The sequence below is a fragment of the Astatotilapia calliptera genome, chromosome 3, assembly GCF_964374335.1.
Source record: "Astatotilapia calliptera chromosome 3, fAstCal68.1, whole genome shotgun sequence".
In the NCBI taxonomy this organism is placed as follows: domain Eukaryota; kingdom Metazoa; phylum Chordata; class Actinopteri; order Cichliformes; family Cichlidae; genus Astatotilapia; species Astatotilapia calliptera.
In genome coordinates this window covers 52,900,529-52,925,636 of record NC_137424.1, presented here as the reverse complement: position 1 = coordinate 52,925,636, position 25,108 = coordinate 52,900,529, and the positions used below count along the sequence as shown (strand labels likewise).

Sequence of the window (25,108 nt, the reverse complement as noted above, 5' to 3'; positions counted from 1 at the left end):
AAAATAACCTTTCTGTCAGTGTCATTCATTACTAAAAGTATTCCCCTAAACAATGAAATGAATGCTAGACATGTGCGATACACACATTAAAAACTAAAGCATACACTTTCCACTTTTACTGCAGCACAAAAAACATTAAAAATACTCAAATGAACTGTTTGGAGTTAATGGCCTGAAAGGCCTCGGGTTGAGCCAAGTAAAATGATTTGTACAGGCCAGCGAGAGGTGCTGTTGTGCTGTTGTGATTAAACGGGGAGCGTTTCTCCAGCTGCTGACGTGTTTTTAATCTCAAATCCTCTTCCTCACTATAAAATCACGGTGTTAGCATCACATTCTTTTTTTATTTTTTTGGTCAAAATTTTTTTATTTTATTTTATTTTTTCATTTTTTGGGGGGGGGGCACATGACTTTCTGAATTTATAGTGTATTTTCACTTTAATAGTTTTCCCCATGTTAAGTAATAGATAAACAAATTAACACTTCAAGCAAAGAAAAGTTTTTTTTTTAAATGCTATATTCTGATTTCTTATTTTTTGACGCTGGAAAAAAAAAAGAAACCTAAAATAAAAAGACGTTTTGGGTGAAATAACATGAGTTACTCTCTTGTAATTGTAATCACTACTATAACTTTTTAATTGTTTATACATTAGTACAGACATGTTCTTTCATTACTGCTGCAGTATTCCTCCATCATGTAACTACAGGAGCTGTACTGCGCACACTGACACTTACTTGGAGGTGAACCTGCTGGATGTGGAGGTCCTGGGCTGGTGTGGTTACACGAGGTCTGCGGCTGTGAGGCCGGTTGGATGTGCTGCCATATTCTCTGAAACGCCTGTGGAGACGGCTTATGGTTGAGAAATGAACATTCAATGCACGGGCGACAGATCTGGTTGACATTCCTGCTGTCAGCATGCCAATTGCACGCTCCCTCATTGCTTGTGGCATCTGTGGCATTTTGCTGTGAGACAAAACTGCACATTCCAGGGTGGCCTTTTGTTGTGGGCAGTCTGAGGTACACCTGTGCACTACTCATGATGTCAGATCAGCATCCTGATGTGGCACACCTGTGAGGTGGGATGGATTATCTCAATATAGCAGATGTGCCCACTACCACACATTTGGACTGATTTGTGACCACTGTTTGGGAGGGATGGTTATATTGTGTATCCGGAATGAATTTTAGGTCTCTACGTCCATCCCATGGGGAATGGGAGCAAAAACAATAGTGTTGCGTTTATATTTTTGTTCAGTGTATACTAATCCTGCCTGTTTCTACAGATTTGCAGTCTTTCCTGTTTTCTTTGCGCTTTGTAAAAAGCTCAGGTTAGCTGCTGTGTGCCAATAAAGTTTTGAGTTGGTAACAAAGTGACGCTCTAACCTGATGCAGATTACAGTCATGATTTTATTCATTTTGCACATTAAATGACTTCAAATGTTTGATGGAATAAACACTGAAAACCTTTAACAAAAGCACATTAAGATAAAATGAATATACAACAAAGTAAGAAGCATTAATCTGCTGCCATAATCCCAGTTAAACCTGAAGCTTCATCTAAACTCAGCCCAGGTGTTTCTCTGCAGTCGGCTCTGTTATCCTGACAAAACTGTTTCCCGTCAGAAAGGCTGCAGGTATTTGTGTGAAATAAAGACAGCGAGGGAAAAATTCACACCAAAGACATTTGAATAAATAACAAGTGAGAGAAAACAATGAAAAGATACAAAACATCAGCAATATACAGCTTGTAACAGAGCAAACAGGGATGTAAAGGTGACTTTATCAATGAGTGCTTGTAAAGGTGTTAGGCCACACATGAAGCTGTTGGTGTCTCTGAGTCACCGTCCTCTCTTCTTCGTGCTGACAGCATCACATGATGTTGTTCAGATTCCAATAAAATGATCAGATTTGCACAAGAAATAAACACCAGAGTTTTTGTTCTACATAGAGATCTTTGTTTATTTTCCTGCCTCCTCTCCACCCTGAGAAAGGCAGGACTCTGCTGACGTAGTAGGCGAGGCCCAGGGAGAGGAGGGTGATGACCACCATCAGCAGCAGCAGCAGGACCCTCCAGAAGCCATCGTCCTCCACAAACTCCTGCCAGTTGGTCCTGATGCTGGACAGGACGCCCTCAGTGCTCTGCAGGGTCGAGTTCAGTAAGGAGCAGCTCTGCATCACACACACACACACACACACACACACACACACACACACACACACCATTAACATTAAGACTCAGTTAAACAAGCTGAAAAGATAAATCAGCACTAAGATCATTAAACAAACAACAACAGAGATTATTTCAGTCCTAACTTCCTGAAAACTGCTCAAGGGTCTGAAGTTGTTTGCAGCTGTCATTCCCAGTACAAATCTAAGCACCCGTACAGTAAGTACAGTTAATAAATGTCAGGGAGTCTGTCTGCCTGCTGAGGCTCAGTGCCCTCCTGCAGAATTGAGCTCCTGAGGAGCTGAGGAGGTCAGTCCACATCTCTCCAAGTGTCACTCAGCCTGTCAACAAGGTGCAGCCAGTCCACAGCTCAGCTCTCAGTGGGAAACGCTGTGCTGATGGACGTTAATGTTGCCGATCAGCAAAGATCAAAGTCTAGAGGCAGGAATCACCAGACAGCACACGACGGGATCCTATCACCATACTTCACTCATGATAGTATATTGTTGCATTTTTGAAACATTTTGCGATATTCTGAGTATTGCAAAAAAAACACAGTGATTTATCACTTTGTTTCTGCAAATTATGTCCTCAAAGTTAAACTTTGTCAACATCAGTTTCATCCAGTCAGATCAACTATTTTTGCACCAAAATGAGACGATCAAACACACCGACACTGTCACCAAATCCTGACATAATTGCTGCCACGAGACAGTCAATATGATATCAGTCTGTGATTATTGTAGGTCTTTACTCTGCAAGATAAAGTGCCTTGAAGCAGCTGTTGTTGTGATTTGTTATGAATTAGGAGGCAGGTTTATCAAACTGAGTGCGTCCAGTGCTCCATGGCACTTGTGTTGAGATGATTTAATGTGAGTTTACTCGGCTAACGTGCCTCATGATGGAATCATCATCATATGAGAGAAAACAGGAGGAGCATATATATTTCTGACTGTCAGATTATTCATTGGGAGCATACTGTGATTGATTTTTATGTGTGTTTTATTAAGTTTTGTTTGTTTGTTGGTGTGCATTTGTGCTGAACTGTGCTGTTACACAGAGAGAAGTGTGACCATAATATATCAGCTCTTTGGTAAGAGTAACAATAGCATGACTGAAAGTACATCGCCTGCTGCTGCTGCTGCTGCTGCCTGTCAGATGGGGGGGATCACACTTTGGCAGGAAGTCGTTTTATCCTGTTACTGTATGTGTGCTGAAGAAAAAACAACAGTAATGATAGGATGGTGCTGTAGTTAAACATTTCACACTGACAGAGTTGCAGTGATTTAACCCACTTGAGACCAAAGTGGGCTGTTTGTGGCCCTCTCTGCTCTACAGTTTCCCCTCAGCAGGCTTTAACAGACCACTAAATGACTGTGTAAACAGCTGGTGCTGTGGTTAATGTGGTACTTAACCATGAATGAAACTACTTAGAGAAATAAAAACACTACTCAATGGCACCACCCTCCTTTCTCTCTCTCACACACACACACACTGAAGAATGTGTTTGAGTGGGGTCTCAATTACAGTCAGCTAGAGTTTTGGCAAATGTCACTTTAAACCCCAAAGCGGTGAGCATCACAGGCGCTGTGAAATTGAAACCAGCAGTGGCTTTCTACCTTTTCTAGTTTTTAATCAACCACAATTCGTCCAACTCTAGGTGATGATGTAACATTTCCGCTCTCACAGAAATGCAATCGACACCTGCAAGACAACATCTGGTCACCTGATCGCCTCTCACTGGAAGGCAGGAGCAGATTATCAGGACCAGCTGATTTAATGCAAAGATCAAGGACGTTAAAAGTCTGAGTGTGACAACAAGAAGGAGGAAGAAAGTACACCAGCTGCACTGAAACAGACTCACTCTTCAACATAAACCTTAAAGGTATTCTCCCACATACACAGTACACAATTCAAAGTAAAATCACACAGTCCAAGGAGCCTGTGCACAACTGGAAACTGTCAACCGCACACATTCAACTACACACAATGAAGAAAACAGCCTTGTTCAACAATAAGACAGAAACCCCACAGTGATCACAAATGTGACTAAAACAAGTTAAAGTCTCATTTAAATCATCCAGAGATTATTTCCCTGGGTCTGTGTGGTTGCTGTCAAAGCTCCACCTGCTTTATACTGAATCTGACTGTATCGTCTGTCCTCCACCCAACCACACAGGCCATCATCCTTCCAGCTCTGCTCACCTCCCACTGTCCAGCCCCTTCAGCCCTCTCTGAAGGTGAATCCTGGCTGACCTCACGTCTCTCCACCAGCATCAGAGCATCCATCATGGTTGCTGTAACAGAGAACAAACACAAACCACTTTGTCAAATACAGAGAAACACCTGCAGGCCGACCAGCACAGACAACCACACACATTTAAAGCAGGGTGCTTGGGTCTGAGTAGGACTATGGTAAGTCTCACCACAGTGAAACAGACTGACAACTTTCAAGGAGCTCATTATGAAAACTCAAACCACTAACATACCACAGTCACTTCTATGAAGAGTGAGTGCAGGATCCCTGTGGCTTCCTCGTGACAGCAACATGAGACTGTGGCAGTGAGGCTAACTCTAACGCTCGTGGGAAACCAAAGCTTAGACTGTAAGTGTGCCTTTTGTTTCCTCAGCTCAGACAGCTGGCTGCTGGAGGCTTGTGTTCACCATCAGACATATCTGATTAAAAAGGAGGCTGATAATTAAGTGCTCTTCATTTCAACGTGAGACACGTGGGGCGTAGAAACTTTAGAGCTTCTGAGCTTTCAGCCGAGTGGTGTGCACCACAATATTGAGTCCCTCCCTGTTTAAAGCCAAAAAAAAGCAGAGAAAAAAATGAAGGATGGAAATAATGATGTGGGCAGTTACAGCATTAAAAATGTAAATAGTGTAGACTTCAGAACAGACGAGGGCAAAGCAGTATATAAAGCAATAAATATTAACTACCTCTGCAAATATTAAGGGCCAAATTCAATTAGCCACAAACACCCCCACCCCACTGAAGAAGAGTGTCCACACCAGTCTGTCTGTACATGTGCCGCCCTGTTTTTCAGCAGAGACGTCTAAACTGAAAACTCATGTATATACTATGGCCACAAGTTTACATCATGGTGCTGATCCAGAATCCTCCCCTTATTATTGTTACTGCTATAATAATAAACTAATTAAAATGAAAAACAAGGTAATGAATATCAAATAATGTATTTGTGATGATTCACTTTGACTATTCACTCTGTGCAGGCAGAAAGCTTATTCAATGTTTAAACTTTAGAGATACAATCATTTTGCTCTTGTAAAATCAGCATTTTTCCACATTTGAAATAGAAATCTAATATAATCTGTTTTTTTACTGTCATAATTAAACAGGACCCGGTGTTCACCGGCGCGTCAGCGCGCTCTGCCCCATCATTCACATGGATGCGAGTGATGAAAGTCAGATCCTTTCATTTAGCAAAATTGTGATTAATACTCAAATGTTATTGTTGACGGGCATAAAACAAAAAAAGAAAGAAAGAAAACTTCAAGAAAATGGCACTTTGGGCACGCGGCTGCTACACAGCCCTCTCCTCTTAAAGTGGGGCAGTCAAATGACTCTAATAGGGAGTGTCAAAGACCGTACGAGGAGCGGTGTAGGTGTGGGGGACTCTTGTCTTTTTGCCCGGCGTTCAGTGTGAAGCAGAGATGTTAACCCTGCTGCTCGTCTTCACTGTATCTACCCGTTTGTGTGCAGATGTCCAGCCTGTTTTAGGAAACTCCTTCACGTTTCCACAAAACTGTAAGAACGACGAAGACGGAAAACTGCTCCGGGCTGAGCCCCATGGGGAGGTGGCCGTCCACCAGCGCGGTGTGTGGACACCCGCCCGGGGCTACCGAAACCGGGTCCTTCAAATCTCTTCCTGGATGCGCATATTTTACAATGACAGTGGTTTTGTGCTAAGACGCGGCAGCCGAGAGATGCGCATCCAGGTTACAGTTCAGGTTCCCTTTAATGTCGCAGTGAAAGAGGAAGAAAAAGCGACACCGCCGTGCCGTATTCCCTTGACTACCGCCAACAAGTGTGTCTTGTGTAAAATAATTTTATTATTTACATGTCCAGTAGCGGTTTTTGATACGGGCGACACAGGCGGTTGCCTGGGGTGGCATCACGGGCATCGGCAAAAATAAAATAAAAAAAAATTGCTCGTACTCATGCTGCCCCGACATCATGCCAGCGCATTTTGGGAATGGCATAGGCACCGATCGGTTTTCTGCTGCCCAGTTGTCAGTAAAGTGGAGAAGGTTTGAAGTTAGTTGGCGGTAGTTAATAAGAATAAGAATAAGGCACGCAGATGCGGGACCTTCCTGCTCCCTCGCTCATCAGTTGCTGCCAGCGGTTAAAATATATTTCTGGTATCTGCATATTTTAAGCGTCAAAAATATCTCTGAATGTGTTTGAGGATGCAGGAAAGGAAATTCGTATTAATATGCATTTTATTTCGTTCATTTAATCTTCAAGCATTTCTGAAAAATTCGGTTAATCCTTTTATTTTACATTTCATCCAACTGCATGTATATTTATACAGAGTTCGTAACTAAATAAAATATTTAATGGGTGTCTGAGTAATGAATAATAATTACTTATTAGTTATAATATTTCATGATAAATATTCTTCAGTCTACCTGCAGTCCTTCTGTTAACACTGTTAGTCCCGCAGTGCTCTATCATGGAGCCTCCCTACAAATAAGAATTCAACACGAAAAACGAAATCACATCAAACGTTTTTTAAATTAAAAAATAATAATTTGAATTATTTTTTATCTGGGACACATTTGAGTTAACGCTATTATCCAAAGTTTCAAAGATCACAGTGAGCATTAATATCGCCCAAATCATGTTTTAGGTACAAGTTACGTTCGTGTTACAGCTTCTTGTTTGAGGCCTGCGTGTGGCCCACGGGAGAAACCTCGGCCTCCTTTCCTCTCTGCAGGAAATCCGATCACTGCTGCAGCTTGAAATAAGTTCATCCATCCATCCATCCATCCATCCGCTTATCCTTTTCAGGGTCGCGGGGGGCGCTGGAGCCTATCCCAGCTGTCATAGGGCGAGAGGCGGGGTACACCCTGGACAGGTCGCCAGTCTGTCACAGGGCCAACACACAGGGACAGACAACCATTTGCACTCACGTTCACTCTCACATTCACACCTATGGGCAATTTGGATTAACCTATCCCCACAAGCTGCATGTCTTTGGACAGTGGGAGGAAGCCGGAGTACCCGGAGAGAACCCACGCAAACACGGGGAGAACATGCAAACTCCACACAGAAAGACCCCGGCCTGATGGTGGAATTGAACTCAGGACCTTCTTGCTGTGCGGCAACAGTGCTAACCACCGTGCCGAAATAAGTTCATGTAATACAAAATTCTAACGCATGTATATACTGTACTTCAGTTTAAAGTTCCGGTGTCTATAATTTGATTTTATTTGATTCCCCGCATTTTAACACAAGTATCTGTATTGTGTTTAACAATATGAGTCCTGATACTTCGTGGCATTAAACCGGTATGAGTCTAACAGAGGAAATAAAAACACAGAAAAGACAATCCACAGGGGCTTTTCCAACACATTTCCACGAGTCGTGGCCTCGGTACTTTATAGCATTTAGCAGCGCTACAGAAAAGGAGCGAGCATAAAGGGAGTAACTCTTTCTAAAGGACAGCTCATTTTAAATGAGAAGTTTCTATCAGCTCAACAAACACCGACAAATTGAGAAAAGAGCGCGAGAGAACTTCACTCAGACGGAGAAAGACAAGGACAGGAGAACAGAGGTTATTTAGATGAGCACTGCTCAGGAGTATTTGATTAACTAGAAATTTAAAGTTTACCTGGCAAATCCTCATTTTATTTAAATTCAGATACTGGATGATATGATGGGAAGTTGTGTTTTTTTTATATCTTGAAACTTTTCCAAAACAAACTGAGGTATGCATACTTTGTTATTCAAATACAAGCAGTTACAGGTTAGTCTGGCAAACTGTGGTGAATTTACAGTAAAGCACCGTTTTACACTGTTGCACAGTGGAGACGCTGCTCATGGTCAGTGATGATGCTTAAACCAATTCAACCTTTATACAGACTGAAGTTTCTGGTATAAAGACGGTGTGAACAGTATACAGTCAGTGCAGGGAGTGGATATTAGCACCTGCAAAATCTCACTTTAACTCTTCACTTTACTCACTTTACTGTTTGCACAGGCAAAGTAAAATATATATTTCCAAGTACAAGTTATATTAATATTATTATTATTTTAATAGAGCACAATGTTTCCACAAAAAGGAAAGAAAAAGTGGTAGAAATGTCCGTCAAGAACTAATTTTTACATTCTTGCTTTCAGTACATTTCAGAGCCTGCACTTTTTCACTTTTACTTGAGTAAACAAGGTGAATCCTTTCAAGCACTTCAACCTTTATTTCAACTTAAGCTCCATTCAACTTAATGGAGCTTGAACTAAACATCTGACAAGGACAGACAGGCAGTAGGACTGTACAGGAGAAGAAAAAGTGGCCCCAACAACCCAGAACAGACCTTAATGAATGAATCTGATTCTTTAATAAATTGCTGTCAGTGTTTTTCCATTTTTCATGTTTCCACATTTCTGCTGCCCAGAATGATCTTCCCCTCTGTTATAACAAGTTTACAACAATCAGCCAACAACAGATCAAAGTCTGATAATGAAAATGAGAATAATGCAGGTGCCGAAACATTATTCTGTCCATATTACTGATAAATAATATTAAAAATAGTAATAATGATGACACATTTTGGGCTTTTTGGTTCAATAGTATGTATGTGATGATCCACACTCATTTGGACTCAATTTGGTAAATAATAAATTCAAATTAAGACTCTTTAATATTTTTCTATGAACTAAAGATGACATCACCCACAGTTTCCTTTGTCCTGTGCTGTTTATTTCTGTGAAGATCATGCATGAAAAAAAATGTCTCAGCACAGGCAGGACTTCCAGCTTCCAGCTTTTATTATAAGGAGAACAATCATATTTTCAGCACAGCTGCCTGATTCACATTCATGACAAAGAGAAAAGCAGAAACAAAGAAGACGTAGCAGCCAGTGCAGAGGGAGAAGACAGCAATGACATCTATCAGCAGGAGCAGCTGCAAGAAGCTGAAGTCCTCCATGAACTCCTACCAGGAGTTAGGAGAGAAACTGTCGGGAGGATCACAGATAAGGTCTGATGCTCTGCAGTTAACAGCCTGATGTTTAGCACTATTAGAGAGACCTTGGCCTGATTCTGCAGCATCAACACAAACACACCATCAGAGGCACAAAGAACCACCTTCAGGAACAAGAACAACAGTCAGTCCTCTTTTGGTTTCTTTTACAATCCCTGGCTTTCTATGCATAGATAACTTTTCTACCCCCCTAATTGCAGACTGCCAGGAATGATAAAGGGTAGAGGAATTTAACTTGACGCCTTTGATGCTCCACTTTCTGAAGCACAGGAAACTTTTTCCGGCCTTGTAGATTATGATTAAGAAGAGTCCTGCAAGAGCTTCCCGGTGCAGGACACTGGGTCATGATGCACTGACACGCTGTGTGAGAGGCGGCATAAATGCAGCACTGATGTTTATCTTCCCCGCTTCATTAAGTTATATTCTTTTACACACAGTTTACTCATAATGGCAGGTGTCACAGCGTAGATAAGCCGGGTGTATTATCTGTTTACAGTGTTTGTTTTACAAGTGTACTGCAAGAAAGGAGGATGTGAACAGTTGGATGAGGAAGCCTCCTCTAACAGGCTTGATAGAGCTTCTTGAAATATTCATCATTCACTGGCAATTGTTGTAACATTGGCAGCTTCATCTGAGGCGTTGCATTCACAAACAGCTTCTTCCCCTGTGCGCTCTGAACTTATTCCAGTGGTGGCATCTGTTATAATACTACACTTGAATTCAGTGAGCTGAGCCATTTTTCACAAGGTTTGTAACTGCATGACTGGATGCCTGATTTTATAGACCTGTGGAAATGCATTCAAAGATTATGAGGGTCCTGATCTCTGCTTCATCGACTTCAGTCTGAGACTCGTTTAACCCACATCCTGGGATGATTTAACGTAACCAGCCTATTTCATTCCACACTTCAATATAGGGCTGCTCAATTAATCGAATTTTAATCTCGATTACGATCTGGGCTTTCAACGATCATTAAAGACGACTGAGCCAATTATTAGCCCCTCCCTCGTGCTTTACTCTTGCGCTGCTCCGTGTGGCAAATCAAGTGCACCTCTCTGCATTTCGAACACCTGTCACAACAATTAAGAGCAGCGGTCCCCAACCTTTTTTGCACCATGGACTGACAATATTTTCATGACCTGCCTTTAACCCTTTTAACACCTACCATAGAACCAAGTCCGCCAGAGCTTACTTTATATTTTTACATGCTGTAGAGACATTTTTGGGAGCATTTCAAGTTGCTATACATCAATACAATCATTATTATTTTAATAATATATATATATATGCATTAAGTGCACAGTAATTACATAAATTGCAAAAAAGTGCAATAAACTACAAAAAAATTGAAAATCGTTTTTGTTTTTTAACATATATTTCTAGTTAGAGAAATTTAAGAGGCTTATCCCTCAAAACTGTAAATACAAAAAAGTTGCACAAAATAGTTTCCCACCACAGGAAATTTATTTTGAGTGTCTTCATAGTTTTATTTTTGAAATACACCAGTTTTTATATACTGCAGGAAAAACGAAAATAAATATTATACTGCAAATTTGCAAAAAAGCAGCATTAAAGTTTTGAGGGATAAATTTCTTAAATTTCTCTAAGTAGAAAAATGATTTTCAATTTTTTTGTAGTTTATTGCACTTTTTTGCAATTTATGTAATTACTATGGACTTACCGTAATTGTCGGGCTATAAGCCGCTACTTTTTCCACAAGCTTTGAACCCTGCGGCTTTTAGTCAGGTGCGGCTTTTCTATGGATTGTCCCTGATTTTTGTCATATCGTAAGACGATTTGTTTTGTTTGTTCCGCTGTTGTACGGCACTACGTTGCCTGGCGGAAGGGCATGTGATCAGACACACAGTATCGGGGTTCAAGAGTGGTATGTTGGTCACATGTCCATCCGCCAGGCAACATAGTGCCGTACAAGTAGCACGAAAAACAAACTTCAAAGTAGCGCTACGCGTTCAGCGGGAGTCGTGGATGGTGTGCGGCAATAAACTTGCGAAAAGCAAGTTATGCTCAACTCCACCGGTGGAATCTGACAGCGTGGAAAAGTGTGAAAACATCCATCCATCCACCTGAGCCTAAAAGGTAGTCTGAATCTATTTTTCTGGTGTGCTGTAGGTTATTGTTATGTACTACATTTGTTACTCGTTTATGAAGCACAGCACATGTTTCCTACTTGTAATTACCGCTACTTGTACATATACCTAAAAAGTTGTGCAAATATGTACCCATAACTTGTTTTTCAAAATATTAATAAAAGGGCTGTGTCTCCAAACAGCCATCTCTTTCCTGACAATTCGATTTGTGCATATTCTCTTACATATGATAAGTCAACATTGAAACACCTGCGGCTTTTAGTCAGGTGCGGCTAATGTATGTACAAAACAGGATTTTCCCCTGATTTTAGCTTGTGCGGCTAATATTCAGGTGCGCTCTGTAGTCCGGGAAATACGGTAATGCATACATATTATTACAATTTGGGCTATAACAGTTGTATTGATGTATAGCAACTTGAAATGCTCCCAAAAATGGCACTACAGCATGTAAAAATATAAAGTAAGCTCTGGCGGACTTGGTTCTGTGGTAGGTCTTAAAGGGTTAAAGAGGGAAAAGTTCTTCAGTTGGTCTCATCCACCTGATACATTGTAGGAAAAAGACCAATACATGATACCAGATGTAACAGCCTGCTAACTTTTAACAATCCCAACAAAATATAAACATTAACAGTGATGACTGACCTCAGAAAGTCAAATCGGGGACCTCAGTCGTCCAGATGGTTGCCATGATGACCAAGTCATGGAGTCAGAAACCACTGAAGCAGAAGGAGGTCAGGATTCAGAGTGAAGCTCCTGCAGCAAAGACACATGTGAATGTGAAGTGTTTGATGCTTTTCAGGGTGAAGTACAAACAGGACCTGATGCTGTGAAAACTACACCAATGAAACACACCTGGTCATCCACACAATCCTCAGCCTCCATCACATATACAGCTGGTGATGAAGATGAGCAGCATCATTACGTCACCTGCAGAAAGGGAGAGCGGGAGCACAGACATGTGAACAAGCTTCGAGCCGACCTCAGCTTAAAACAACACATAAACACATAAAACGAGCCGTGAGAACAACAGACCAGCTTTGACTGCATGTCTTTGATTGAAGCGGTAAGTGCATATAAGCTCCACAGATATCAGTGTTAGCATGCTTGTTTTCATCTGCCTGAAGGGGGGAAAATTGTGTTATAGTCACTGAAATCGGTCGTAAGAAGTACAATATCTGTACAATGTTGTTGTCCAATATCTACAGATATTGTAGTCCCCATATAAGTTATTTTACAGCATTGTTGTACAGATAGCAGAAATGGAATGGAAATGTATCTGTACATACCCACATGGAAAAGATATATATAAATCTTATAAAGTTTGTATCTGTCTTGTGTGAAACTTGTATGAAAAGCATATAAGAGTGAAAACAGATATAAGATCCCTTGAAAAATTATATAATGAAACTTGTATGTTTTGGATACTTACTAAAACAACGTATGAAAGTAATGCGAAAGTGGCCACTTTCATGAGTAATCATGTAAGCCTTATATGATTTACTCATGAAAGTGCCACTTTCATGAGTAAATCATATAAGGCTTACTCATGGAAGTGGCCACTTCCATGAGTAATCATGAACCATGAAGGTTTGGATTTTTTCCCACTATAATAAATTACTCACGTTATCTTTGTCTGATATTTAAATTAGAAAGAGCTCAGTCAGAGCAGAGAGTAACAAACACTTTTATTCTCAAGTGTCTAAAATGTTTTATGTGGCTTTGATTTGAAATGAAATTTAAATAAAAGCAGCTCAGAGCCGGTTCTGTTGACATATACTAAACGTTACCTCAAGAGCAGGAAATATTATTCAGGGCTGAACTTTAACCAGCTGCTCTCTTTTTTGGTAGACTTCACTAAATTTACATACGGTACATTAAGATCCATATAATGCAGCAAAGTAAAAATTTACACTCTTACTATAAACATTACAGTAAGTACAAAGGGCTTTCTTGAAATTTGATTTTTAATTTTAGTATTTTTGAGCCCTCATAACTTCATTAGTAGGGATGGGTACCGGTATCCGGTGCCATGATGGCACCGGTTCTGACATAAACGGTAGTAACCAGACCGAAAAGCAGCGCACATTTCGGTGCTTTATTTCGGTGCTTTTTTTCCCCCCGAGCTGTGATACACTTTAGCCAATCATTTTACCTTTGCAAGCGTAGTAGGCGGGGCCAGGTACGTATGTTCTTTTAGAGCAGAGCTACAGATTAAAAACGCCCAGGGCGAAGTGGTCAAAAGTCTGGCTGTACTTCACAGCAAAAGATGCAAACTCAGCAGCAACAAGTGCTTTAAGCTGATACTGTGATACTGTCAAAGGAGGTAACACCTCGAATCCAATGAAACACCTGGCGACGCATAGCGTTCTTTTTAAAAGCCAAGAAATGCGCCGTATTTGATAGCTTGCTGCGAGACCTCACACCGAGCACATCTACTGCGGGTGGGTTGCCTGTTATGCAACATCCCCCAAAAACACGAAGAGGAGAGTCCTGGCCCCTAGCCCTGCCAGTGTGGCAGAAATGATGACGGATGATGATGGCAGCAGCAGCAGCCGTTCTTCTCTGCGTGAGTAGCTTAATGTTGTTCGTGTGTAATTTACGTTGAGTAGGCTAACCACTTATTACATTAATGCATGTAAGGTTAACTAGCAAACACCGTCGTAGTTACATGCGGCTGTCTTCTTGTTTGATGGCAGATACTCCCTTCACCCTGGCCAAAAAGGCTAAAATGACCAAAGAAAAAGTGGAAAACAGTTAAACGAGAGTTTTTTTCCATTGTTTAAGCGCTGCTTCCAGCCAAGAGTGATACCATATATGCCCTATAGCTGCAGAAAAGGCTAACATTGTTATCTTTTTACAAAAAGACAGCTGAACATGAGAGGTTTTTGGACCAATTTTGTGTTCTCCGTTCTTTAAGCACCGGTTTGAGCACCGTTTAAGCACCGGCACCGTTTCAAAAGTACCGGTTTGGCACCGGTATCGGATAAAACCTAAACGATACCCATCCCTATTCATTAGTGTGGGACAGACCAACACATGAAACTAATTAGAGTTTCATGTAATAGATAAATATTATTATTATAATACCATTAAAAAAAACTTTCAAAGTTGATTAAAAAAAAAAAACAAGTTTGGATGAACATTAAAGGCTCAGATCATTATGCAGGCAGCTGGCTGGTCAAACCCACCCAGCAAACATGGGATTTGTCCATGCATAACTGGTTTATCTGCTATTTGCCAGACTGCTGCTGATTAGCCTGCTCCACTCTCTGTGTGAGGATGTCACATGACAGAAAAAAAACAAAAAAACAAACAACAACAAAAAAAAAAAAAAACGTGCCACACACTTCTGGACAGCTCCTTCAACCTGCTCAACAGTGTTTGCGTGACCCAGCATTTGAACTCCTTGACCTCATTAGCTGTCCCCGTGCCTCCTCTCGCTCTCTGATCTCCACTTCCACTTTCTTGAAAAGAAAACAGGGGACAACTTGACTCGGGGAAAAAAGACATTATTTTGTCAGATGAAAATGTAGAGTGGCTATTATTTCTATCATGGACCAAAAATCTGTTCTATGCTAATTATGTTGCAAACCGATCCCCACCACAGACTCAAACACAGCAAAACTCGTTCCCACCTACACAAGAATCACTTCAAAGAGTATGGAGAGAGTTTATGGATGAAAAGCAAAAAAAAAAAAAAGAGCTGTCAAGTTTCATGTAACTCCAGGTACACGACGGCCAGCTGAAAACACGTCATGCACGTCGAGTTTGGATGAGTTTTATTTTAGTCATATCGCACAGCCCTAAGCTGGAGCTCAGCGGACTTATTCAGTGGAGGAGTGACACTAAATCAAAGTAAATGTGAAAGAGGATGACTTCAAACACTGAAAGCCACTTTAGTTACACACCTCTGTGTGACTTATTAAATGTCACACAGTAACAGCCTTATCCTGTATAAATCCAAATAAATTCATACTACACTGGGAATGTTTCTTGGAGTCATTCCTAAAAAACTACATATCCAAAGATCATCAGTTCAAACAACTGTACAACAAAGGCTCAACCTCACTATATACTTTATAAAGATCCTTATAAAGACGCCACACCCTAAAGGAAAAAAGGACACGGGAGGTGGCGTTTAGTTTCATGGTTTGTATCGCTAAAACTCTAGTTACACTTGCCTTTTGTGGTGTCGGGGTCAGACAAAAAGATGTAACTGGAAGTAAATTAAACACATTTCTACTGTCAGAAAGCGTGTGGCAGAAAAGAAGCCAGCAGACGGTTTAGAAATGCCGACGAGGCCCGTGTATGCTAAGCTTGTTAGCCTTGCTAATATGCGGGACAATAGTCCTTCTAGTCTGGTCAAAGTAGCACAGTTAGCACGTGTCTCATTGGCTCAAAATTATCTTGACGGTTATAATAACCAAGTGGATGAGCCAAAAAACTCAACATTTCCTGGATATATCTCACAAACCCTGAAGGTTTCAGTCAGCGCGAGCAAAGCTAACGACCGACGAAAATGGCTGATAGCTCAGAAAGCTCACCCAGAGTCTGAAGACCTCTCAAATTCCAAACTGTAGGCGAGAAACTGACCAGGGTCTTTTCCATGTCTTTAAATGGTTTTCCTGAAAAGACTCTGAGGTTAGAATCCGTTTATTTGACTTGCTTCTTCCGCTGCCCGACACCAGCCGACAAGAATAAATACATGGCTTCAGCAGTGGCGTCTACTTCCGGTACTTTTATCTTAAAAGTACTCTGTAACAATGAAAAACTATAAATGTGCAGTAAAATGCAGTTGATACACATGTGTATCTAATATTACTCTACTTAGTGTTAATATAATATAATATAATAAAATTAAATTCTTTCATCTTGAATAAAATATTCAGCGTTGCCCTTTATCAGGTATAACAATTAAGTTTAACATCCAGGCATCCAAACCTACAGGTCTGCTATCACTTCCATCATAAATGATGGGCCAGAGATTCAGCGCAAGATTCATCACGTCGTCATTACAGAATGACACCGGGTCATTTGCATACTAACATTGGATGGTGATTGGATGTTGGACGTCCCTCCTGCCCCGGGGCGGAGCCGCCCTGGCTCCCTGCTCCCGGGCGGCATCTGAACATTTGCGCGTCAAGCCAATCTTTCTATCTTTCGTCCAGCACTCTGTAAGAATGAGGCTTCTTCAGCTGTTCGTATTTGTGTCCTTCATCTTTGCCTTTTGCAGTCAGGGACGGATACCACATGTGAGAGTTATTTTAGGAGACCCGTTTACGCTTCCAGAAAACTGTCAGACCAATGAAGAGGGTGATCTGTACCGGCCTTATCTTTACGGGACCCCCGAGGTGAAGGTGGCTGCTCACACGCAAGGCGTGTGGACACCGACCGAGGTTTACAAAGAGCGCATCGGTAAAAACTCGTCGGTCGTGTTTAATCACGCAGTTTATACCGATACCGGGGTTTATGAGCTTCGATGCGGCGCTCGGAGGGTGGATGTTCAGATCAAAGTTGTTATGTCCTCTGAAAGATGCGTTAGCGAGGGAGAAGCGGTGAGCCTGCCCTGCTACTTTTCAACTACAGGGAAAGCGCGTTGGTCTGTGCGGTGGGAGAAAAACGGAGAAGACGTGTTTAAGCGGAATTCCTGGGAAGACACCGGGGCTGCTGAGGGCAGACTGTCGCTGTCAGCGGACTGGGTCACACACGGAAACTTTTCTTTAACCTTGAAGCAAGCTCAGAAAGACGATCAGGGCGATTACTTCTGCTACATCCAAGATGAAGTCGTGATTGCTGTGAGGCTGACGGTCACCAGCCAGAGGAGTCCGGATCAGAGCAACAGCACCCGTCCTCCGTTTTTGCCTGTGAGTATTCAGGGATGTCACATGTGTCACAGGAAGGCAGCGTACAGACGGTAGCTGAGGTTGCACTTGAGCGGTTGCACTTACGGGTGCGTTACCTCAGACTATGACACACTGGTTTGCCACTTTCATCTGTTTTTACGCAACATATCCTGGTAATTAATAGAATGTAATAGAAAGTATAGATATTTGTGTGAAAATGTAATAAAAGTAAGAAGTTATCAGAATGAAATTCTCGTCTAAATCTGAGTGCATTTCTGTTGTTTTATCTCTGCAGCCGACACCGAAAGCCTGTGAAGAAAGTCGATTTCTGCCTGCGGTGATCATTATCATTACAGCCGTGGTGTGTTTGCCTGTCGGCCTTTTGATTGGCCGGTTAATGACATCATGCTGCCCCAGAGGTGCCTCATATGGGCACTGCGGTCGACCAAATCAAGCCTAGATGGACCATCAGAACCTCTCCTCTTCCTCCTCTTCAGCACATCTGCCAGAAGCTGCCTCTCCTGCACAATGCCAGCTTTTATGAATGCGCTTTAGTGTTTAGTGTGCACTTTAATAATGCCAACGGTAGTCACAAATGATAACAATGACCATTCACATATGATTTTAGATTTGATTTGTTTTATTCTTAAAATCTATGCCTATATTTGTATATATATTTTCTAAATAAATAAAAATCTCATTGAGATTCAAATCTCAGTTTCAACAGAGACCATCTGTACTATCATGGGCTTCAGTTTATGTTAAAGGCTCATCTTTCCAAACAGAAGCTTAAAAAAACCGAGAGAGAGAGAGATAGACCTTTATTTGTCACATGCATATGCAGGGAAATTGGACCCCTTCCAACCATACATTCATTTCAGAGACATCACATTAGAGGGGACAGGTCGGAGAGAGGTAGGAACTGGAAACAATGAAATATGCAATCCATGAGGGAAGACGAGGAGAAAAAAAAAAGCTCCAGCCAGACTGAGCTTATAGAGGAGAACAGTTTGAGAACAAAAAAAGGAGCAAAGGCAATTCACTTCTTTATATTTTACTACAAAAATCTTTGGTCTAAGGATGTCCCCCAAAAAACACTGGCAACTGTTTGCTCATAAATGTGTTGCTCATATTTTCACTGTTCAATGTGGGGAACACTTTTTGCCACGCCCATGCTTGTTCTGACTCAGTGTGTCAGAAAAAGCGGCAATTTCACCTCACCATTAAACAAATGTTAGTTTCAGTGAGATTCTGCTGATTCAAAACACTACAGGTCACGTTGGACAGAAAAGTAAAAACAAAAACAACACACACACACACACAATTACAAGCATTTTGAGACAGGACTTGAAAGTGGAGTTGTGGTTATGGCTGTCTGGTGGGAAGGAGTGGTGGAGGCGAGGAGCGGGGCATAAATACATGTATCTGAAGTACACTGAGGCTAGAGGGTAACAAAGCCGGCTGTGTCATGTGCAACAACGCATTCACACAACTTTGATAATAACAACAACAACAACAATAATAATAATAATAGTTAAGTCATAGGGGTTTGCTGTTCTGGATGTGGCTACAGCACGGTCTAACTTGATTTGCTCTAAAGCGTCACCTCAGGCTGCTAAGACTATATATATATATATATATATATATATATATATATATATATATATATATGACTTATGCAAGCCAGATCCTTTTATTTAGCAAAATTGTAATTAATAGCTACTGAAATGTTATTGTTGAGGGGCACAGGCGGGATGCCACACGCATCCCGCCTGGGGCGTGGTTTCCCCATTACACTGACATTTGTGGCAAGTGGAATAATACCACGTAAACACTGTTAATGTGCTAACGGTGGTGCCGGTGGGGGCGGACTCTTGAAGCACTTAACTTTCTGACCGGTGTTCAGTGTGACACAGATATGTTAGCCTTGCTGCTCTTCGTCGCTGCTTTTACCCGTTTGTCTGCAGATGTCCAGCCTGTTTTAGGAAGCTCCTTCACGTTTCCACAAAACTGTAAGAACGACGAAGAAGGAAAACTGCTCCGGGCTGAGCCCCATGGGGAGGTGGACGTGGCCGTCCACCAGCGCGGTGTGTGGACACCCGCCCGGGGCTACCGAGGCCGGATCTTTCGAAACTCGTCCATTTTGTTCAGGCGCATATTTTACAATGACAGTGGCTTTTATTTATTAAGATGCGACAGCCGGGAGATGCGCATCCAGGTTACAGTTCTGGTTCCCTTCAATGTCACCGTGAAAGAGGGAGAAAAAGCGTCGCTGCCGTGTTACTTTTCAACTGCCGACAACAAGTGTGTCTCTGCACGGTGGGAGATGAATCAGCAAGTTGTGTTTGAGTGGAACTCCTGCAAAGACGAAGATAACGGGACTGCTGATGGAAGACTCTCTGGAGACTTTTCCTTAAATCTGCCACAGGCGAGGAAGGAAGATCGTGGGTACTATTTCTGCTATAAACAAAATGAAGACGGAGAGAAAGAGAGGGATCCATCTGTCGTGAGGCTGAAAGTCAAGAAGAGATGCCCTGATAACACCCAGAAGTGGTAAGTAGCCTATCCGGGGTTTTTTTTCCCATAGCCGGGTTCGACATTAGATCAGTATGACGGAGTATTAGGGCCACATAAAAAAGCGTCTCTTTCGATCGCGAATGAACGCAAAATTTTTTGGGGAAAAAGATGAAATAGCGATTACGCTCGCACTTTCAAGCCAAACCACTTACACGGCTCCTCTACAAACACTTGATCAGCCATCTTCTCGTGTCTTGTGACACAGCACACGCAGTGTCGGAATCCTTGCATCAGATGCAAAATTTTGAAGGAGAGATCAAGGAGCTGAACGACAAATCACTCCCCAATTTCGACTTTATTCTCCGAATCATCAATTAGGTATAGTTTTCAATATGGCCCTGATACCCCCTGGCGTCCCGCATATGTCTGAGCAAAGATCATTTTATTATTTACACGTGGTTCTAATACGCACAAACGCGCGTTTTAACCCTTTAAACCCTGACCTAATTTAGCCTTTTAACCAGGGGTAGGCAACTCCAGGCCTCAAGGGCCGGTGTCCTGTAGGTTTTAGTTGTGTCCTTGATCCACCACAGCTGATTTAAATGGCTAAATGACCTCCTCAACATGTCTTGAAGTTCTCCAGAGGCTGGTAATGAACCAATCATTTGATTCAGGTGTGTTGACCCAAGGTGAGATCTAGAATCTGCAGGACACCGGCCCTCGAGTTACCTACCCTTGCTAAAAATGCTAAACGTATCCGGTGACGTGTTTAATTAAAGTGTTAAGCACGATCGTGATTCGTCACAAAAATCGGAAAATCGAGCTTGATACTAAAAAAAATTAAAAAAAAATGTTTCGTCCTGGGAAATTAAACGAAATATTTTTAAATACTCTCAGGAATAATAGGCTCTGGTGTGTAAAGGCCTTTAGACTGCAGAGGCAAAGAAAAAGACGAACAGGAGGCCAATTAACTGTGAGCCCACAATACCCTAGATCAGCGCTCCCCAACCCCCGGTCCTCGGACCGGTACCGGTCCGTGAGTCGTTTGGTACCGGGCCGCGAGAGTTGAGACTCAGGTGAGAAATGTATGGTTTTCAGGGTTTTTATTAGTTTTCAGCGTTATTTTGTTATAGTTTTTATCATTAACTCAGTTTTCCTGGGTCTTTTCACATGTGTTATGAATAAATCTTCTTTTTTTCGGTACCTACTAGTTTTAGTTTGTTGTATTTATCCGCGACACCTTAAAGGCCGGTCCGTGAAAATATTGTCGGGCATAAACCGGTCCGTGGCGCAAAAAAGGTTGGAGACCGCTGCCCTAGATACGTCTCCATTTCATGTGCTGGTTATCATCATAATCGTAATGGCTGCTAAACTGTGACTTACACTGAGCTCGTACTACAGTAACTTTTCCTCAGTGTGATTGTTTATGGACTAGTGTAACTTCTAGATGAAGCACATCAGTATATTTTGGATGAGAGGGCAGAGTGACTTTGACCGAGGCCTCATGACTTCATAGGTGTCGCACGATCACGAGAAGAGCAGCGTGAAATTCCGGGTGTGCTTTGGTGTCATATACGGACAGAAAACCGAAAGGAGCGCGTATAAAGGCGTGGACCCGCTCATGGTATTCAGATGATTATCTCCATTTATTTTGAAGGTGGTCAGAGGGCCCGGTGGCGCCAGTGTTCTGTCAGTGCGCCCCAGGGCGGCTGTGGCTACAATGTAGCTTGCCATCACCAGTGTGTGAATGTGTGAGAATGGGTGGATGACTGAGTGTGTAAAGCGCTTTGGGGTCCTTAGGGACTAGTAAAGCGCTATACAAATGCAGGCAATTTACCATTTACCATTCACTTTTCTCTGCAGCCGACAAAGAAAACGGGACAAACGACAAGAAACCTGAGTAGCTGTCAGCAGAGGAGGAACTTTGGTGCCAGCCTGGAGAAGTTCACTTTCCAGTCAGTCCTGTGGAGGACATTTGGATTCTCGGCCTTATGGGCTGGATCAGGGGCGATTAGGATCAGAGCTTTGGGGGTGCTGAGCACCAGGAGAGCTGCCCAGCCAGACAAGACAAACTTTACTTGTCACAATGAGACTTCTTCCCCATCTCTGTCAGTCCCTGCATCCTTAAATGTCTCCAGTTGTCCTAAGTTCTCTAGAACTGTCATTTTGATGCATTTAAACCCCTGTTCCTCTCTGTTATCAGTCATCATCATTTTACCATCTCTGTGCAAGTCTGCAAACTTCTTTATTAATTCATCAAGTCTCTCTGTGCCTGGGTCCTCGTCTCAAAACATGACATCACTGCTTTGTACATTTTAACACAACTTAACCCCCACATTTGTTAAAGAAAAGCAAAACACTTGTTTTGAAAAGTCTGTAACAAAACCATCAAATCTGATCAAGGTTATTTAAATGCTGCAAACGAAGAATGGATTGGAATAAAAAAAAAAATACATATTCTAACCTTAATTACTGGGGGAGAATAATGAATGATGCTCATAGTGAGTAAGAAGTAAACTGAGTGCAATTGATGGACAGAGATTCACTTTTAATGTGTGTGTATAATATAATACAGATACATAAAAAATGATCCCAAAACAGAATTATTACAAATAAATTATTACAAAATATTAATAAAAAAAAACTATAAAAATTGAGGCAACTTTGCCTGTGTATCTTTACTGCAGACACCAATTTTACTAATTCAATAAGACTAATTTTGTGTTGTAAGATGTAGAATAAGGAGGGGATCTTTTTCACATTATCATTCATTATGTTAATATGGCATTATTAGTTCATCAGAAGTATATAATCAGCTTTGCATTAAACATAAGTTGAAGTTTTGACCTTATGTTATCCTTTGCAGTAGAGTGATGGTTTTAATTTTAGGTTGATCTTTTCCTTACAGGTACTAGAATAATGACATGATTTTATTGCCGATGTAACCATGATCATTCCATACACATTGTAGTTTGTTGCTTATTCTAGAATTGTGCTCAAGTCAATTAAAGGTTAAAAGCTGCAGCCGGAGTGATGTCTGGCTGATCTATGGAGGGTAAAGGTTTTGAGCTGGAAGGCCACACGCGCTTACACAGCACTTATACGATGTTATTCTTGGTGATTTTGTGCTTAGTCATGTTTTAAGATGTTTTAAGTAGAAGTAGCTGATCCAGCAATATTCATTTAATATTATATTCTTTGTGTTAAATAAAATTGTCAACATTGATTGTATTACACCTGTCACTACGCATGAGGGGGCGTTCTAATACCCTGATTTCATAAAACTATGGAGATGTTTTTTGAGGAGAGATCTGAGACTGTCTGCATAAAGTGTCCATCTCCCACGTGTGACCATTAAAATCTTCGTTTGACTCAACCCGACCGGACCAGTGTTGTTATTGTGGGTTTTTTCCTCTGGTGTCCATCCCCAATATTTTGAACCTTAACAAAGATTTATGAGTTTCATGCTTTCATAGTGGTACTTGAGAGCTTGACATCTTCTCACACTGTAAAAAGTTTAAGAAACACTGATAAGTGTATGTGTGCTTTCAGAAAACATTTAAAGCTGCAGTACAGAATCTTTGAAACAAGCTTAAAACATTTTTAGAATATAAACAGAGCATCTGCTTCTCTTTACAGCTCCTCACTCCACCAGGGCTGTTTGGCACTTTCTGATAGTGCGCAAATGTGATGTATGTACTGCGGCAGTCATGCAGACAACTGGATGGTCCAAATGTTGGGCTACCTATTACTGGCTGAGGTGGCTGAACCAAATAAAAATATATCATTGATTTTAATCTCCCCAATCAATTATAACGTTATGTTGCAATGTTGTTAAAGAGGGTCAAAATGTTTCAACCCAGTTTGTTTTACAGATTCTGTATAGCAGCTTTATTATAGGGAGAACACAACTTCCAGATTGTGTGAGTAAAATCAGGTTTTTTCTCCTTGTCAGTTTAACAGTTTCTGTTGTGCCTGTCACTGTTCCCTGTCTGTTTTCTTACCTGCTTCTTCCTGACCTTGTTCTTTCTCTCCCTCTTTGGACTGACAATCATACACAAATAGATTGTACTCAATTAGATGAAAAATTACATTAATAGGAAAACAACATTATTAAGATCACTGACAAAAAGTTCTCTCTCAGTGTACTTTCAACCAACAACAACTAAACCACATGAACATCTAATAAAAGATATAAATATTGAAACACTGATCCAACATTATTCTTGATTGATGGATCATTTGATTTTACACTTTTACCTGAATGTGGCTCCTTTTAAAACAACAACAACTTCCTTATATCCATTATTAACCTGGCTGTCTCTCTGAACACACACACACACACACACACACACACACACACACACACCAGGAGTTATAAGGTTAATGGGGCATTCAGTCAGTTAGTATCCATTTCAAACAGGACAGTGGTAACAACAGTAGGCTACGGACAATTTTAAGTTTTAGATTTTAAATAGGCTGTATAAATGTCAATGGGAGCAACAGGACGGTCAAATATCACTGATTGTACTACAGAGCAGGACGGATTGTAGGGTAGCAAACCTCGTCGGAAAACACGTTTTTAGCACTGCAGGTTACCTGGGGGTGATGCTTTTCAGCTAAAATGAAACATGGTCTGACTCCTACCTAACTATATAAAGAGTAACTGAAGGTTAAATGCAGCTAATATGTCCTGTTTTAAGCCAGACACTAACACCTCGGCTCCGCCATCGCTCCAGCAGCGAGGATGCTAGAGCCAGAGTGGGAGAGAGGCGAGCTGGAATAAACCATTTTGGGAGGGGCGGGGGTTATCTATACTTTTGTTGTTAAAATGGTACGTCTCAACCAAGTACTGTATGCTTATATACAGTGTTGGGACTAACGTGTTATTAAGTAACGCGTTACAGTAACTACGTTATTATTGTGGTAACGAGCACGGTAACTAGTTATTATGCCAAAATCAGGAACGCGTTAGTCGTTACTGGGATTTAGATAGGGTCGTTACTCGTTACTTCGTGTGGTGGCATCGCGGAGCTTCCACAGATTCAGTAACATTAGCAAGTGGTGGAGGCCAGCAGGTGGATGAAGGAAAGGGGACGCAGAAGGAAAAGAGACCCGAGGTGGCCGCCGGTCCAAGTGTGAACTGAACTTCAGGTAAGAAGTTATGACCTGCAGTCTCTCTGGGTCAGATATGAACCAAGTTTAGGTGGAGTTTATTTTCGTTATGCTGACTTTTTCCGTACTGC

General features: G+C 41.5%; 2 protein-coding genes and 1 long non-coding RNA gene across 18 annotated transcripts in view; 2 read left to right on the top strand and 1 right to left on the bottom strand.

Moving 5' to 3' along the window:
• Positions 1 to 1,752: 1,752 nt before the first annotated feature.
• The window catches only part of LOC113019060 (uncharacterized), a 73,067-nt gene continuing 49,711 nt past the window's right edge, over positions 1,753 to 25,108 (bottom strand). For 6 of the 16 annotated variants that reach the window (XM_080298520.1, XM_080298518.1, XM_080298517.1 and 3 more), the window contains 2 exons: positions 4,371 to 4,462; positions 1,753 to 2,167 (listed from right to left, as the gene is read on the bottom strand). In XM_080298520.1, the coding sequence (XP_080154646.1) occupies positions 1,901 to 2,167; positions 4,371 to 4,462 (359 nt within the window). In that variant the 3' untranslated portion in view covers positions 1,753 to 1,900. Of the gene's footprint in view, positions 2,168 to 4,370; positions 4,463 to 9,162; positions 9,499 to 12,144; positions 12,256 to 12,354; positions 12,430 to 14,849; positions 14,967 to 16,046; positions 16,238 to 25,108 lie in introns of those variants that run through there. The other 10 variants (XR_013906166.1, XR_013906168.1, XR_013906167.1 and 7 more) reach the window with 10 other exon arrangements.
• Positions 3,918 to 4,494, top strand: LOC145425470 (uncharacterized). The gene is made up of 2 exons (XR_013906173.1): positions 3,918 to 4,050; positions 4,345 to 4,494. It is a non-coding gene; the product is annotated as an uncharacterized LOC145425470 (long non-coding RNA).
• Positions 16,526 to 18,057, top strand: LOC113019058 (uncharacterized). The gene is made up of 2 exons (XM_026162547.2): positions 16,526 to 17,366; positions 17,641 to 18,057. The coding sequence occupies exons 1-2, from the start codon at positions 16,554 to 16,556 to the stop codon at positions 17,803 to 17,805; spliced, it is 978 nt and encodes a 325-aa protein (XP_026018332.2). The 5' UTR covers positions 16,526 to 16,553; the 3' UTR covers positions 17,806 to 18,057.